This window comes from Mytilus galloprovincialis, chromosome 6 (assembly GCF_965363235.1).
Source record: "Mytilus galloprovincialis chromosome 6, xbMytGall1.hap1.1, whole genome shotgun sequence".
NCBI classification, from domain to species: domain Eukaryota; kingdom Metazoa; phylum Mollusca; class Bivalvia; order Mytilida; family Mytilidae; genus Mytilus; species Mytilus galloprovincialis.
In genome coordinates this window covers 16,656,377-16,670,833 of record NC_134843.1, presented here as the reverse complement: position 1 = coordinate 16,670,833, position 14,457 = coordinate 16,656,377, and the positions used below count along the sequence as shown (strand labels likewise).

The window sequence follows — 14,457 nt, the reverse complement described above, 5'->3', positions numbered from 1 at the left end:
TTGCTGCCACTTAATTGGTAATTTTAAGGAAATTTTGCAGTTTTTGTTCATTATCTTGAATATTATTATAGATAAAGATAAACTGTAAACAGCAAATATGATCAGCAAAGTAAGATCTACAAATAAGTCAATTTGACCAAAATTGTCAATTGACCTCTTTAGGAGTTATTGCCCTTTAAAGACTTTTTTCACAATTTGTTCATCATGTTGACTTACATTGTACTTTAAAAAATCTTCTCTTATGAAACTGCTGTATCAATTTCAGCCAAACTTAGGCTAAATGAGTTTCAGAGTTTCAGAGTATCTAGTATAAATTTTATATTTCATTTCCTTGCATGTCAAGAAACATAGCTCCTATGGCTAAAATAGAACATAGGAGAAAATGATTTTTATGCAGTTAAGCTGCATTATGCGAGCACCCTAGATTTGTGTTCTACCCAATAAATGCTGAAATACTTGCCATTGTTATTATCTAGCTCGCTACTATGTTATATATAACTAATTGAACACTTTTTTAATACTTTTTATTCTGGATTACAAAAAATATGACCAGAAAAACCTTAAATGATCGTCGATTTATCCAAAAGTTTTAAAGTTACACATAGGAAGTAGTGCTTATTAAGAATCCTTGTGTAGTTCATTATGACTTGTGCTTTTAGCTAAGATGTCAAAGAACAATTGTATGAAATATTTAATCGCCGAAAATCTCTTAAGACAAGTAGTTTAGATTTCCCAAATGACAAAAGTCGTAGGAATATTGTTTGTCATCAATACGTAGTACAACTACGTCAGTAGTCTATTATATAATAAGTTCAACTGTTCGTTGGCGGCAATTTCAAATTAGAAAAAGAAATTTTCGTAGCTTTTCATTTTGGAGGCAAGTGTGCAAATTAGCGGTGGTCCGAGGTCCGCGACCTTCAACTTTTGCAAGCGGAATTTCGAATAGGATAGTTGGTTTCTAGCTACGCCCGACGTAGTCACCTTCCACTTGAAAGAAAACAAGAAATTACTTTGCAAACCTTTTCACCATGTTCACCAAAGTCTCCAATTAAACGAGCTAAAAACTTATTTTTATCATTATTAGTCGTGACAGCGATGTTCATTTTGTTCAACTGCTAGCTTTATGCAGAAAATCGCCGACAAATATTGTATAAATTCGAGTAAAATCGTATCTGATTGACACAAACAACATTGTAAACACATAACAATGGCGGCCGTGAAGACCAAATTTTATAATATCGGATCCGATTCCGGAAGCGGATAAGGGTAATTCCGGGTTTGGCGATCATTTACAAAATAAATCCAAGCAGGTGAAACAACACATCTATGCATGGTAAATTAATGAATATAAACACTAGAATTGTAAACCAAAAGATATATATAAAAGAAAAAAAAATCAGAAAAATATTTTATTCAGAAACTCAAAATTACTTTTTGACAAATTTTTAATTTAAAAATCCAATACAAAGTGACAGCTGGGAACAGTATATCTAACAATATACATGTTCATGGTCACAATCTAAATTTTCTTTATAAATGATAAATGATGATAATGCGTGTGAGATGCTTTTAAAGTGTAAACATATTACTGCAATTTTGAAGGGTTATTTGTTTTTCTCAATTTTGAAGGGTCAATTAAAGTAGCTGAAAGTTTCTTTCTTTATTTTCACATATAATGCAACTATATTATATATACCTTAATGTAAGTAAATCATATGATATATAGGTGGTATTCTTTGAGTCACTCTACCCCCTCCTGTTTGATAACTTGGAAACGGTCGAGCTCCCCATCCCTAAACCATATGAGGGGCAGATCCAGGATTTTAGGTTAGGAGGGGTGCAAACTTAAATTTTTGCCGAGCAGAGCGAGGCTAGAAAAATTTGAGGTAAAATTATCGGAATATTCTTTATTAAGCTAAGAACAACCCATGCTTTGCAAATTTAAGGGGTGGGCAAGCCCGCAACCCTCCCCCCGTCTGAATCAACCCCTGCATATATTCAAGTATAGGACAATATAATAAATAAAAAATGAAATATAGGGGGAGTCTCTGGAGTTACCCCACCCCCTCCTGTTTGAGAACTTGGAAACGGTCGAGATCCACACCCCTTAACCATATATATTCATGTTTGTGACAATATGAAAAATCAAATGAAATATAGGAAGATGTCGCTGGGGGTCACCCCATCCCTCCTGTTTTTAGAATTTTAAAAATGGTCGAGATCCCCACTCCTAAACCATATATATTCATGTATGGGACAATATAACAAATCAGATGAAATATAGGGGGAGTTCCTTGGGTCACCCACCCCTCCTGTTTGAGAATTTGAAACCTCGTTGAAATCGCCACCCCTTAACCATATATATTCATGTACGGGACAATATAACAATTCAAATGAAAGATAGGGGGAGTCCCTGAGGTCACTGTTCACCCTCCTGTTTGAGAACTTGCAAATGGTCAAGATCCTTACCCCTAAACCATATATACTCATGTATGGGACAATATAACAAATCAAATGAACTATAGGGGAAGTCCCTGTGGTCAACCCAACCCTCCTGTTTGAGAACTTGGAAACGGTTGAGATCCCCACACCAAAACAATATATATTCATGTATGGGCCAATATAACTAATTAAATGAAATATAGGGGGAGTCCCTGGGGTCACCCTACCCCTCCTGTTTGAGAACTTGGAAACCAATGAGATCCCAACCCCTAAACCATACAGTGTATATATTCATGTATGGGACAATATAACAAATAAAATGAAATGTAGGGGAAGTCTCTAGGGTCACCCTACCCCCAGTGGCGGATCCAGAAATTTTCATAAGTGGGGCCCACTGACCGACCTAAGTGGGGCCCGTTCCAGTGGTTCCCTATATAAGAAACCAATTTTTTCCCAAAAAAGGGGGGTGGGGCGGGCCCCCTGCCCCCCTAAATCCTCTGCCTACTTTGAGAACTTGAAAACCGTTGAGATCCCCACCCCTAAATTATATATATTCATATGTATGGGACAAAATAACAAATCATTTACATTTACTATGGGCAGGTCAGTCAGACCTCACCTTTGATCCCTGTTGTAGTGAACATTTGTCTGATTCGTGTCTCATAACTTTTGTACTATAGAATACAAACTCAGTTTTCTTTCCAGGGAAACCAGTCCATTCATACTATTACATGTTCATACTAAGTCAAATTGAACTTCTAGCAGTCAAATAAAACCAAGGTTAACTACCAAGTAGAACAACTGCAATCATTGGGAACTTGTACCACTGCAGACTCACCATTAAAAAATATACATTGATATATGCATTGCTTTTGAAACCTTGATAACATGTAAATTATTTGCCTTAATAAATAAATCATTAGATAAACATGAATGTACTATATATGAATGTTTAATGTTGAGGCAACATTGCCACAGTTTTCATAATTATGGTTGCCTTGGTTTTTGGTTAACTGCCTTCAGCGCTTACAGCGCTTTGATTTTTTTGCTTTTGAAGAAAATAGGACGATTCAAAGAACATTTAAATAAATTGAAAAGCCAAAATAATCATTGATGAGAGATTAAACCAAAAAAATTCAGGTGAGCGATTCAGGCTCTTGAGAGCCTCTTGTTTGTACTTTATATCAGAATTTTAATCTTTCTTTTAAGTATAAGAAATGTTTACTTTGAAAATAGGTGATTGATTTGGAACTTTATTTTTTGAGGAACTTGTCAAGATACTCTATGCTCCAATTAAGGTATAAGGAGTGGAGAAAAATAAAAGTGTCTGTCTGGAGGAAGTCAGATATCATAATAGATAATATATTCCAAATTGACCGTGTTTGTGTATTACTTTATTTAATTGTCACGACCAAGTGTCTAGTATGCAAGTTATTGGCAAAATCATTGCAGAAAGAAAATACATGTTAGGTTCTTTAATAATATTTAGTATTTGAGTTACTTGTAAAGAGGACATGCTTTTAAAATAGGTCTGACTTTATAACTTGAAAACAATTTCAAATGTATTTATGTAGAAACAATAAACATGCTTGGTTCGAAAACATTATTTGGTATATGAATTAATTATAACTAGGACATGCTTGTAATTAAAAGGGCTCCGACTTTATAACTTAAAGATAATTTCAAATGTATTTATAAATATTTGATTACATGCAGTACATTTGGTGTTGATGTTCTTATTTTGTGAGTAGGCAACACATTTTAGAGTGAGTCAATTGGTGCTTCAAATTTTATTTTAATGATGATTGAATTAAAACAAGTAAAAAAAAAATGCAGTTTTAACCTTAACATGTGACATAACTTTAAAATTTATTTATATTGATCTATATTTGTCAAGTTTTATTATAAATAGTCTTATTTTCAACACCAGATGTAATTTATAAAGTGATTAAATCTTTTTATTTTCAAGTGGTTTTGTTCACCCACTTTCCTACAAACAATTAAAAAGTATATGTCATTGTTGACTCCCAACTTGTGACGAAAAAAAAATCGGTTATGTGTATGACTGATCCATCAATTACTGGTGATTTGTTCACAGGACATTAGTTAGTTGTCAGGCCTTACTTCAAGGGTCACATTACCTTTTCTCACCACTCTTTTTATTTATAGTTGTTTATTGTTAGACATTTTCAATTCCTAGTATGCATTTATTGGACCAATTTGAACTTAATACTTTGACAAATCTAGATCTTTAGACAAAATTTCTACAAAAATTTTCAACGTACATTGTTGCCCTTACACATGAGTAAATTATTATTAGGTACAGTTAGGTTTGAATTACATATTTGAATACTGCAAATTTAAACATTTTGCAATGATTTTATATTGGCAAAAATTGTGACCGAACAGGTTTTGTCAAATAAAAAAACTGTCATTTTACTTGATAGCATTATGTGTGCAGAGCTATTCCTGAAATCATTATACTTAAACTCACAAATTTTGTCCATTGTTTAACTTACCCAATACATTTAATCACTGGTTACAAAAAATACTGAATTGGCTTTACCTATTTATTTTTCTGAATTTATTAGCACTGAAAGAATGGCTAATGCTTTGTAAATTATTTGTATATTTGATGCCCTGACTTTATTTTCCATCTTAATGATGAAGGTTGTTTTTAACGACTGTGACCGCCCATAAGGGGTCTTGCACGGTCATTTTTGTTACAAGATGATGTGTATATAGGCTTTGCCTTTTATTAGCTCACCTGGCCTAAAAGGCCAAGTGAGCTTTTCTCATCACTTGGCGTCCGTCGTCGTCGTCGTCGTTAACAATTTTTCAAACATCTTCTCCTCTGAAACTACTGAATGGATTTGAATGAAACTTAGCATGATTGTTCCTTAGACTATCCTGCACAAAGTGTGTGCTTCGATTTTTGATCCGTCAAAAAACATGGCCGCCGTTACTTAAAATAGAACATAGGGGTCAAATGCAGTTTTTGGCTTATATCTCAAAAACGAAAGCATTTAGAGCAAATCTGACATGGGGTAAAAATGTTCATTAGGTCAAAATCTATCAGCCCTGAAATTTTCAGATGAATCAAACAAACCATTGTTGGGTTGCTGCCACTTAATTGGTAATTTTAAGGAAATTTTGCAGTTTTTGGTCATTATCTTGAATATTATTATAGATAAAGATAAACTGTAAACAGCAAAAATGATCAACAGAGTAAGATCTACAAATAAGTTAATATGACCAAAATTGTCAATTGACCCCTTAAGGGGTTATTGTCCTTTAATGACAATTTTTCACAATTTGTTCATCATATTTGCTAACTTTAAAAAAATCTTCTCCTCTGAAACTGTTGAGTGGATTTGGATGAAACTTAGCATGATTGTTCCTTAGATTATCCTGCACAAAGTGTGTGCTTCGATTTTTGATCCGTCAAAAAACATGGCCGCCGTTACTGAAAATAGAACATAGGGGTCAAATGCAGTTTTTGGCTTATATCTCAAAAACGAAAGCATTTAGAGCAAATCTGACATGGGGTAAAAATGTTCATTAGGTCAAGATCTATCAGCCCTGAAATTTTCAGATAAATCAAACAAACCATTGTTGGGTTGCTGCCACTTAATTGGTAATTTTAAGGAAATTTTGTAGTTTTTGGTCATTATCTTGAATATTATTATAGATACAGATAAACTGTAAACAGCAAAAATGATCAGCAGAGTAAGATCTACAAATAAGTTTTATATGACCAAAATTGTCAATTGACCCCTTAAGGGGTTATTGTCCTTTAATGACAATTTTTCACAATTTGTTCATCATATTTGCTAACTTTAAAAAAAATCTTCTCCTCTGAAACTGTTGAGTGGATTTGAATGAAACTTAGCATGATTGTTCCTTAGATTATCCTGCACAAAGTGTGTGCTTTGATTTTTGATCCGTCAAAAAACATGGCCGCCGTTACTGAAAATAGAACATAGGGGTCAAATGCAGTTTTTGGCTTATATCTCAAAAACGAAAGCATTTAGAGCAAATCTGACATGGGGTAAAAATGTTCATTAGGTCAAGATCTATCAGCCCTGAAATTTTCAGATGAATCAAACAAACCATTGTTGGGTTGCTGCCACTTAATTGGTAATTTTAAGGAAATTTTGCAGTTTTTGGTCATTATCTTGAATCTGATTATAGATACAGATAAACTGTTAATAGCAAAAATGTTAAGCAAAGTAAGATCTACAAATAAGTCAATTTGACCAAAATTGTCAATTGACCTCTTAAGGAGTTATTGCCCTTTAAAGACTTTTTTTCACAATTTGTTCATCATGTTGACTTACTTTAAAAAATCTTCTCCTTTGAAACTGCTGTATCAATTTCAGCCAAACTTAGGCTAAATGAGTTTTAGAGTTTCAGAGTATCTTATATAAATTTTATATTTCATTTCCTTGTATGTCAAGAAACATAGCTCCTATGGCTAAAATAGAACATAGGAGAAAATGATTTTTTTTTTGCTTTTGAAGAAAATAGGACGATTCAAAGAACATTTAAATAAATTGAAAAGCCAAAATAATCATTGATGAGAGATTAAACCAAAAAAATTCAGGTGAACGATTCAGGCTCTTGAGAGCCTCTTGTTCTAATTCAATTCAATGGAGTTCATTACTGACTTTCACAAAATATATTTTTTTTAATTTTTCAGTGCCAAAACATTCTCTGATCTAAGAAAGCATGCAGAAACCCACACTGAAGCTCCATTCACTTGTCATTTTGCAACTTGTAAATATGTAACAAGGTCCTTTGCTAGTCTGACCAATCACTTCAAAAGAAAACATCAGGTAGGTTCATAGGTCAGTCAGATACTAAAAACACCCTGAAACATAAATATGGTAAAAAGGACAGAAACTCACAAGACCTTGGAAAACAATAGATATGTTCATAAAACAGAAGGAAAGTTCATAAAATAGGCAGATACTCACAAGACCCTTGAAAACATAAGGAAAGTTCATAAAACAGGCAGATACTCACAACACCCTTGAAAACATAAGGAAAGTTCATAAAACAGGCAGATACTCACAAGACCCTTGAAAACATAAGGAAAGTTCATAAAACAGGCAGATACTCACAAGACCCTGGAAAACATAAGGAAAGTTCATAAAACAGGCAGATACTCACAACGCCCTTGAAAACATAAGGAAAGTTCATAAAACAGGCAGATACTCACAAGACCTTTCAAAACATAAGGAAAGTTCATAAAACAGGCAGATACTCACAACACCCTTGAAAACATAAGGAAAGTTCATAAAACAGGCAGATACTCACAAGACCCTCGAAAACATAAAATATGTTCTTTAAGCAGGCAGATACCCACAAGACCCTCAAAAACATAAGGAAAATTCATAAAACAGACAGATACTCACAAGACCCTAGAAAACATAAGAAAAGTTCATAAAACAGGCAGATACTCACAAAACCCTTGAAAACATAAGGAAAGTTCATAAAACAGGCAGATACTCACAAGACCCTAGAAAACATAAGGAAAGTTCATAAAACAGGTAGATACTCACAACACCCTTGAAAACATAAAGAAAGTTCATAAAACAGGCAGATACTCACAAGACCCTTGAAAACATAAGGAAAGTTCATAAAATAGGCAGATACTCACAAGACCCTTGAAAACATAAGGAAAGTTCATAAAACAGGCAGATACTCACAAGACCCTGGAAAACATAAGGAAAGTTCATAAAACAGGCAGATACTCACAACACCCTTGAAAACATAAGGAAAGTTCATAAAACAGGCAGATACTCACAAGACCTTTCAAAACATAAGGAAAGTTCATAAAACAGGCAGATACTCACAACACCCTTGAAAACATAAGGAAAGTTCATAAAACAGGCAGATACTCACAAGACCCTCGAAAACATAAAATATGTTCTTTAAGCAGGCAGATACCCACAAGACCTTAAAAACATAAGGAAAATTCATAAAACAGACAGATACTCACAAGACCCTAGAAAACATAAGAAAAGTTCATAAAACAGGCAGATACTCACAACACCCTTGAAAACATAAGGAAAGTTCATAAAACAGGCAGATACTCACAAGACCCTAGAAAACATAAGGAAAGTTCATAAAACAGGCAGATACTCACAAGACCCTTGAAAACATAAGGAAAGTTCATAAAACAGGCAGATACTCACAAGACCCTTGAAAACATAAGGAAAGTTCATAAAATAGGCAGATACTCACAAGACCCTTGAAAACATGAGGAAAGTTCATAAAACAGGCAGATACTCACAAGACCCTGGAAAACATAAGGAAAGTTCATAAAACAGGCAGATACTCACAACACCCTTGAAAACATAAGGAAAGTTCATAAAACAGGCAGATACTCACAAGACCTTTCAAAACATAAGGAAAGTTCATAAAACAGGCAGATACTCACAACACCCTTGAAAACATAAGGAAAGTTCATAAAACAGGCAGATACTCACAAGACCCTCGAAAACATAAAATATGTTCTTTAAGCAGGCAGATACCCACAAGACCCTCAAAAACATAAGGAAAATTCATAAAACAGACAGATACTCACAAGACCCTAGAAAACATAAGAAAAGTTCATAAAACAGGCAGATACTCACAACACCCTTGAAAACATAAGGAAAGTTCATAAAACAGGCAGATACTCACAAGACCCTAGAAAACATAAGGAAAGTTCATAAAACAGGTAGATACTCACAACACCCTTGAAAACATAAAGAAAGTTCATAAAACAGGCAGATACTCACAAGACCCTTGAAAACATAAGGAAAGTTCATAAAACAGGCAGATACTCACAACACCCTTGAAAACATAAGGAAAGTTCATAAAACAGGCAGATACTCACAAGACCCTCGAAAACACAAGATATGTTCTTAAAACAGGCAGATACTCACAAGACCCTTGAAAACATAAGATATGTTCTTTAAGCAGCAGATACCCACAAGACCCTCGAAAACATAAGGAAAATTCATAAAACAGACAGATACTCACAAGACCCTGGAAAACATTAATAAACAGGCAGATACTCACAAGACCTTTGAAAACATAAGAGAAGTTCATAAAACAGACAGATACTCACAAGACCTTTGAAAACATAAGGAAAGTTCATAAAACAGGCATGCAAGTATACCACATCTTGTTATTTTTATATGTATCTTTAATACTAATAGCATGCGAAATTGGTATCTTTATATAAAAAAGAAGATGTGGTATGATTGTCAATGAGACAACTCTTCACAAGAGACCATAATGACACAGAAATTAACAACTATAAGTCACTGTACAGCCAGTCTTTATATTATTGATGAGTAAGTTAAACTCAAAAACACTACATAGTCAGTAGCATAGTGCTTATTTTTGGCAAAGATAATATAGAAAATATGTATATTTTTGATTGGGGAAATGCGCTTATCCGTTAAGTATCAGACATATGTGGTTGTGTACAGGGTTGGCAAAAACCCGGGTTTTATGAGTATTGCCCAGCCCAGTGGGAAATACTGGGAAAACCCGGGTTTTACTGGGTTTTACTGGATAATACTGGGCAATACTGGGTAATATAAGATTCTGGCCTGAATTTCAAAGAGGATTCAGTAATCATACACAAATGTAATACAAAGATATATGTAAACCTATTTTTATTTATAAATAAGTTTACTTGTTTGAGAGTCTTATGATACATACATGTACAAAAGTACAAGTGTATACATCTGAGAAAGAATTATTCTAACAACTCTGATAAAAAAATATTTTTTCAAATATATAACTAGTATAAAGAATTTAAGGATTACATGTACATGTAAGAAAAATTACTTTGAAATAATTTATATATGTACAAATGTACAAAACTAATTAATAAGTAATTATTCAGATTAGAACACTGATATGTTTATATAACAATAATCAGTCTTTTCTTTACTATAAGAGTTAATGACAAGACCCTGTAGGGTGTTTATTTAGCAATCATGATTGCATATATAGCAATTTAATTTACAATTCACTTAAACACTGCAAAAAAGTGTTAAGATTATTTAAACAGTGCTTGGAAATTAACGAGGAATCCTAAATTGTGCAAATATTGTATTTTGCCTACATAGAATTTATGTGGAGAAGAGAATGAAATTAAATTCTTAATCTTCTAGAAATGACTCTCAATGGTTATCTCTATAAAATGTATATATTTACCTATAATACTATGAAACTACAACAAGTGTTTACTATTTTGTGTTGAAATAAGCTTAAAAAATCATATTGCCCAGAATTGCCCAGTATTCCCCGTTTCAGGGAGTATTGCCCAGCCCGGGAAAACCCGGGTTTTCCCGCCCAGTAAAACCCGGGCGGGTAATACTTTGCCAACCCTGGTTGTGTAGGATATTTCATAGAAAAAACTTCACTTCCCTTTTCCAAGTCCACAGGAATGATGAAATGTTAAATGAAAGAACCTAGAGTGCTTTTATAAATCATATTCATTCAAATGTAGAGTACCAAAGAAACATATAATTCTTGTTGTTTTTTCTGCTTACTATTGTGAAATGTTAACAGATCAACTTTTTATCAAAACAATATCTTCACACTAAAAACTAAATAACCGAAACTGTCAATAGACTTCTTCAAGGAGTTGTGCTTGAAAGATGAGTTTTTCCTAATTCAAGATGTTTTACTGATAATGGTAAAAATATTGTAAATAAACAAAGACTGTAAACAGCAAAAATTATCATCCACAGTAAATTCAGAAATTATTGCGTGCACTTATTATTGCATTTTTTCAATTTTGACTAATATGCAATTTTATTATGGGGATAATGAGGAAAATCCTTTTTGATTGATATAAATCACTTCAAAATGTGCGTTTAAATTATTGTGATTATAACCCTGTCGCATTGCTCGCAAAAAATAAAAACATCACAAATTTCTGAATTTATTATAGTATAAAAGATCTGTAAAAATAGGAATTGACTCCTTATATTGCACTTTATTAAGATATTGCTTACCAATTTAAGTGTACCGGTAATTGCATATTATCTTGAAAACTATTATATGTTATTTTATATAAAAAATATCTTCTTCATGTTTTAGAACTGTCCTCACCTTAGTGAATTTAGTATTAATGTTTCTACTTTCTGTTACAGGAGGTAGCTATACAGAACTATGCCTGCCATGTTTGTTCATCAGTATTTACCAGAGGTTCTAAACTTACAGTACATCTCAAGAAAAAGCACAAATTTAAATGGCCATCAGGTCATTCTAGATTTAGGTATTTATTCTTGATAAAGGTGCTAAGTGTTGATAGAAAAGTATTTTCAAAAACACTATTCTCCAGCGTAAATATTAGAATCTATGATTTAACTTAAACAAGTTATTACAGAAAATGATTGGCGTACTGTTATTGTGGAAATACAAAGTCTGTGATATCTGATATCACAGTCATTGCTTCTTTGTACAATAACAAACATGTGTTACTTCAACATAATTCATGACAGGAAGAGATAATTCAGTTTATCATATGTTTAGTAGTAAATACAGTAGTTTTGCATATGTGATAAATAGCCTGCTGTTTAATCCATATCGCGCAATTTTGATGCACACCCTTTATCGCATACCCTTTATCACACCCCTACCCTTTATCACACCCCTACTTTTTTTTTTTTTTTTTTTTTTTTACAGTCAGTTTTGGTTTTTTTTTGCTTAAGAAAAATTTTCCTCAAAATAGGTAAATTTTTTGAATGACGTCATTGTTTGGTATGTGACGTCGCGAACGTCGAATTTTCATATTGTATGTGACGTTACGAACGTCAAGTTTTCATATTTTTTGGCACACTAAATGCAACTATGAAAAATACAAAACACACACATTAATACAATAATTATAAACAAAATATTTTTAAAACAACAGCACTCAAATTGTAAGGTAACCCAGGTGCTTCGGATAAGTAATTGAGCAGTTCTTTTAAGGCCATTGAAACAAGACAAAAATAGAACTGAAGGTAACCCAGTGCTATGGATCAGAAAACAGTTCATATAATATAATACTCTTCTGTTGAAATATATGATAAAGTGTATAATACATGGCAAAATCCGTATCACATGCCGTATCACCCTCGACCAATATCATCCCTCGGGCCTAAAGGCCCTTGGGCTGATATTGATGTCTCGGGATGATATGACATATGATACGGATTTTGCCATGTATTATTCTCTATATACCAGTTGTTTTCTTTAATAACTTGTGTAAGTTAAATCATTGACTTTCAACTGTATTTGGTCAGTTGACGATTATTAGATACAGTGTAACCTGGCTAATCCGACACCTGAGAATTCCAACATTCTGCTTTAACTGACACATTTGCATGGTGCCAATGTATGTCATCATTACAGAATAAACCTGAGTATTCAGACATTTTTGTAAGATAACACAGGTTACATTGCATATCCATTTCTATCCATCAGACCTTTACCTCATTGTTTAATTTAAACATATGTAATGAGGTCACTTTTTCAAATACTTTGTTTAATAGGTCAACTTAGTTTGGTGTATAGAATGATTATAAGGTGTACTTTTATCTAAATTAGCTACACATCAAAAATGTTTGCAGTTTTATCCTTAGTTTTTTGGATTAGTATAAAGAGAGCATTTAGATATAAGAAAAGATATTTTTGTGATATTTATTGACAAAATATATTCTTAAAATAAAGCTTTCAATCTGCATGAAATAAATTTTCTATAACATCTTTGTTTAGATTAAATTTATTAGTTCTTTAAAATTTGACTTAGTAAATAAGCCTGATTTTTTTTTTTTTTTTTTTGTCAGGTATAAAATGCATGAAGATGGATACATGAGATTACAGACAGTACGTTATGAAAGTATGCAGCTTAGTCAAAACCAGGACTCTACAGATGGCAGTGAATCAAAAGACGTCAATGAAAACCAGGACAAATATGTTGTTGTACATGATCAAAGTTCTGAAATGATTTGTAACGATGATACAGACATGGAAATGGATGACACAAATCCCCCGTCTGATGTTGTTACTATAGCAACGGGAGATGAATCTACGGGGTATGTTATCAAAACCACAGATTTACAAGGACATCAGATTTGTGATTTAGGAAATATTGTCAACATGGTTACTCAACCATCAGATAAAACAAGTGATATTGCAAGTACTATTACTATTGTAACTCAACCATCAGAACAAAGTTGTGATGTTGGAAGTATAGGTATGGTCCCATCAGCAAATGTCTGTGACATAGGAAATATTGTTTCCATGGTGACTCAATCATCGGAAAATTCACACATAGCAACTTTAACAGATATAGATGGAAGTGGACATCCAAGGGAGATAAATGTGACAATAGTAGAAGCCCCAGAGGGTGGATTTCAAGTTGTTGACTTATCAACGACTAAAAAAAAGAAAGAGAAACATATGACCTACAATTTAGAAATGTTAAGTGATGTTGCTATAACTTTACCAGGAGGAGGTGAACAGAGTGAGGAATTATGATGTCCAATACTTTTATTTATTTATTGGTGCTCTGTAAATCGTTTATGTGCTTTAATTTCTAAAAATAGAAGACAATGAAATATTATATGGCCAGTTCATGTGTATTTGAACAAACTTAAGTGGCTTCATTGTTTGAATTACTTTTCGTTATCTAATTATAAAGCCATTTTACAATTTGAATTTGCATGATGTAGATATATTTCAAACTCTATATGCTATATATACATGTATTTCTAAGAAATTTATAATTCTTCATAATTTACAATTTACTTTTGAAATGAACAAGCTGAAATCATTTTTTGTAGAAGAATAACCTGAATTCATTTTCATGGTTCATTGCTCAGAGAAGTTTTTGTGTTTTGGTCGTTTTTTCTTAAACTATAAGCAATAAGTCAGCTATATTTTAGGTGCATGTTATGATTTATTAGGTGTGTATGTCTATCTTGCAGGTATCATCTGACCTTGATCTAA

At 32.9% G+C, this 14,457-nt stretch overlaps 1 protein-coding gene across 1 annotated transcript in view; it reads left to right on the top strand.

Annotated features, from left to right (window-relative positions):
* The window catches only part of LOC143079069 (histone H4 transcription factor-like), a 59,113-nt gene extending 44,953 nt beyond the window's left edge, over positions 1-14,160 (top strand). The window contains exons 8-10 of the mRNA XM_076254226.1: positions 7,145-7,280; positions 11,613-11,737; positions 13,293-14,160. Coding sequence (XP_076110341.1) covers positions 7,145-7,280; positions 11,613-11,737; positions 13,293-13,986 — 955 coding nt within the window. The 3' untranslated portion in view covers positions 13,987-14,160. The remainder of the gene's footprint in view (positions 1-7,144; positions 7,281-11,612; positions 11,738-13,292) is intronic.
* The last annotated feature ends 297 nt before the right edge of the window (positions 14,161-14,457 follow it).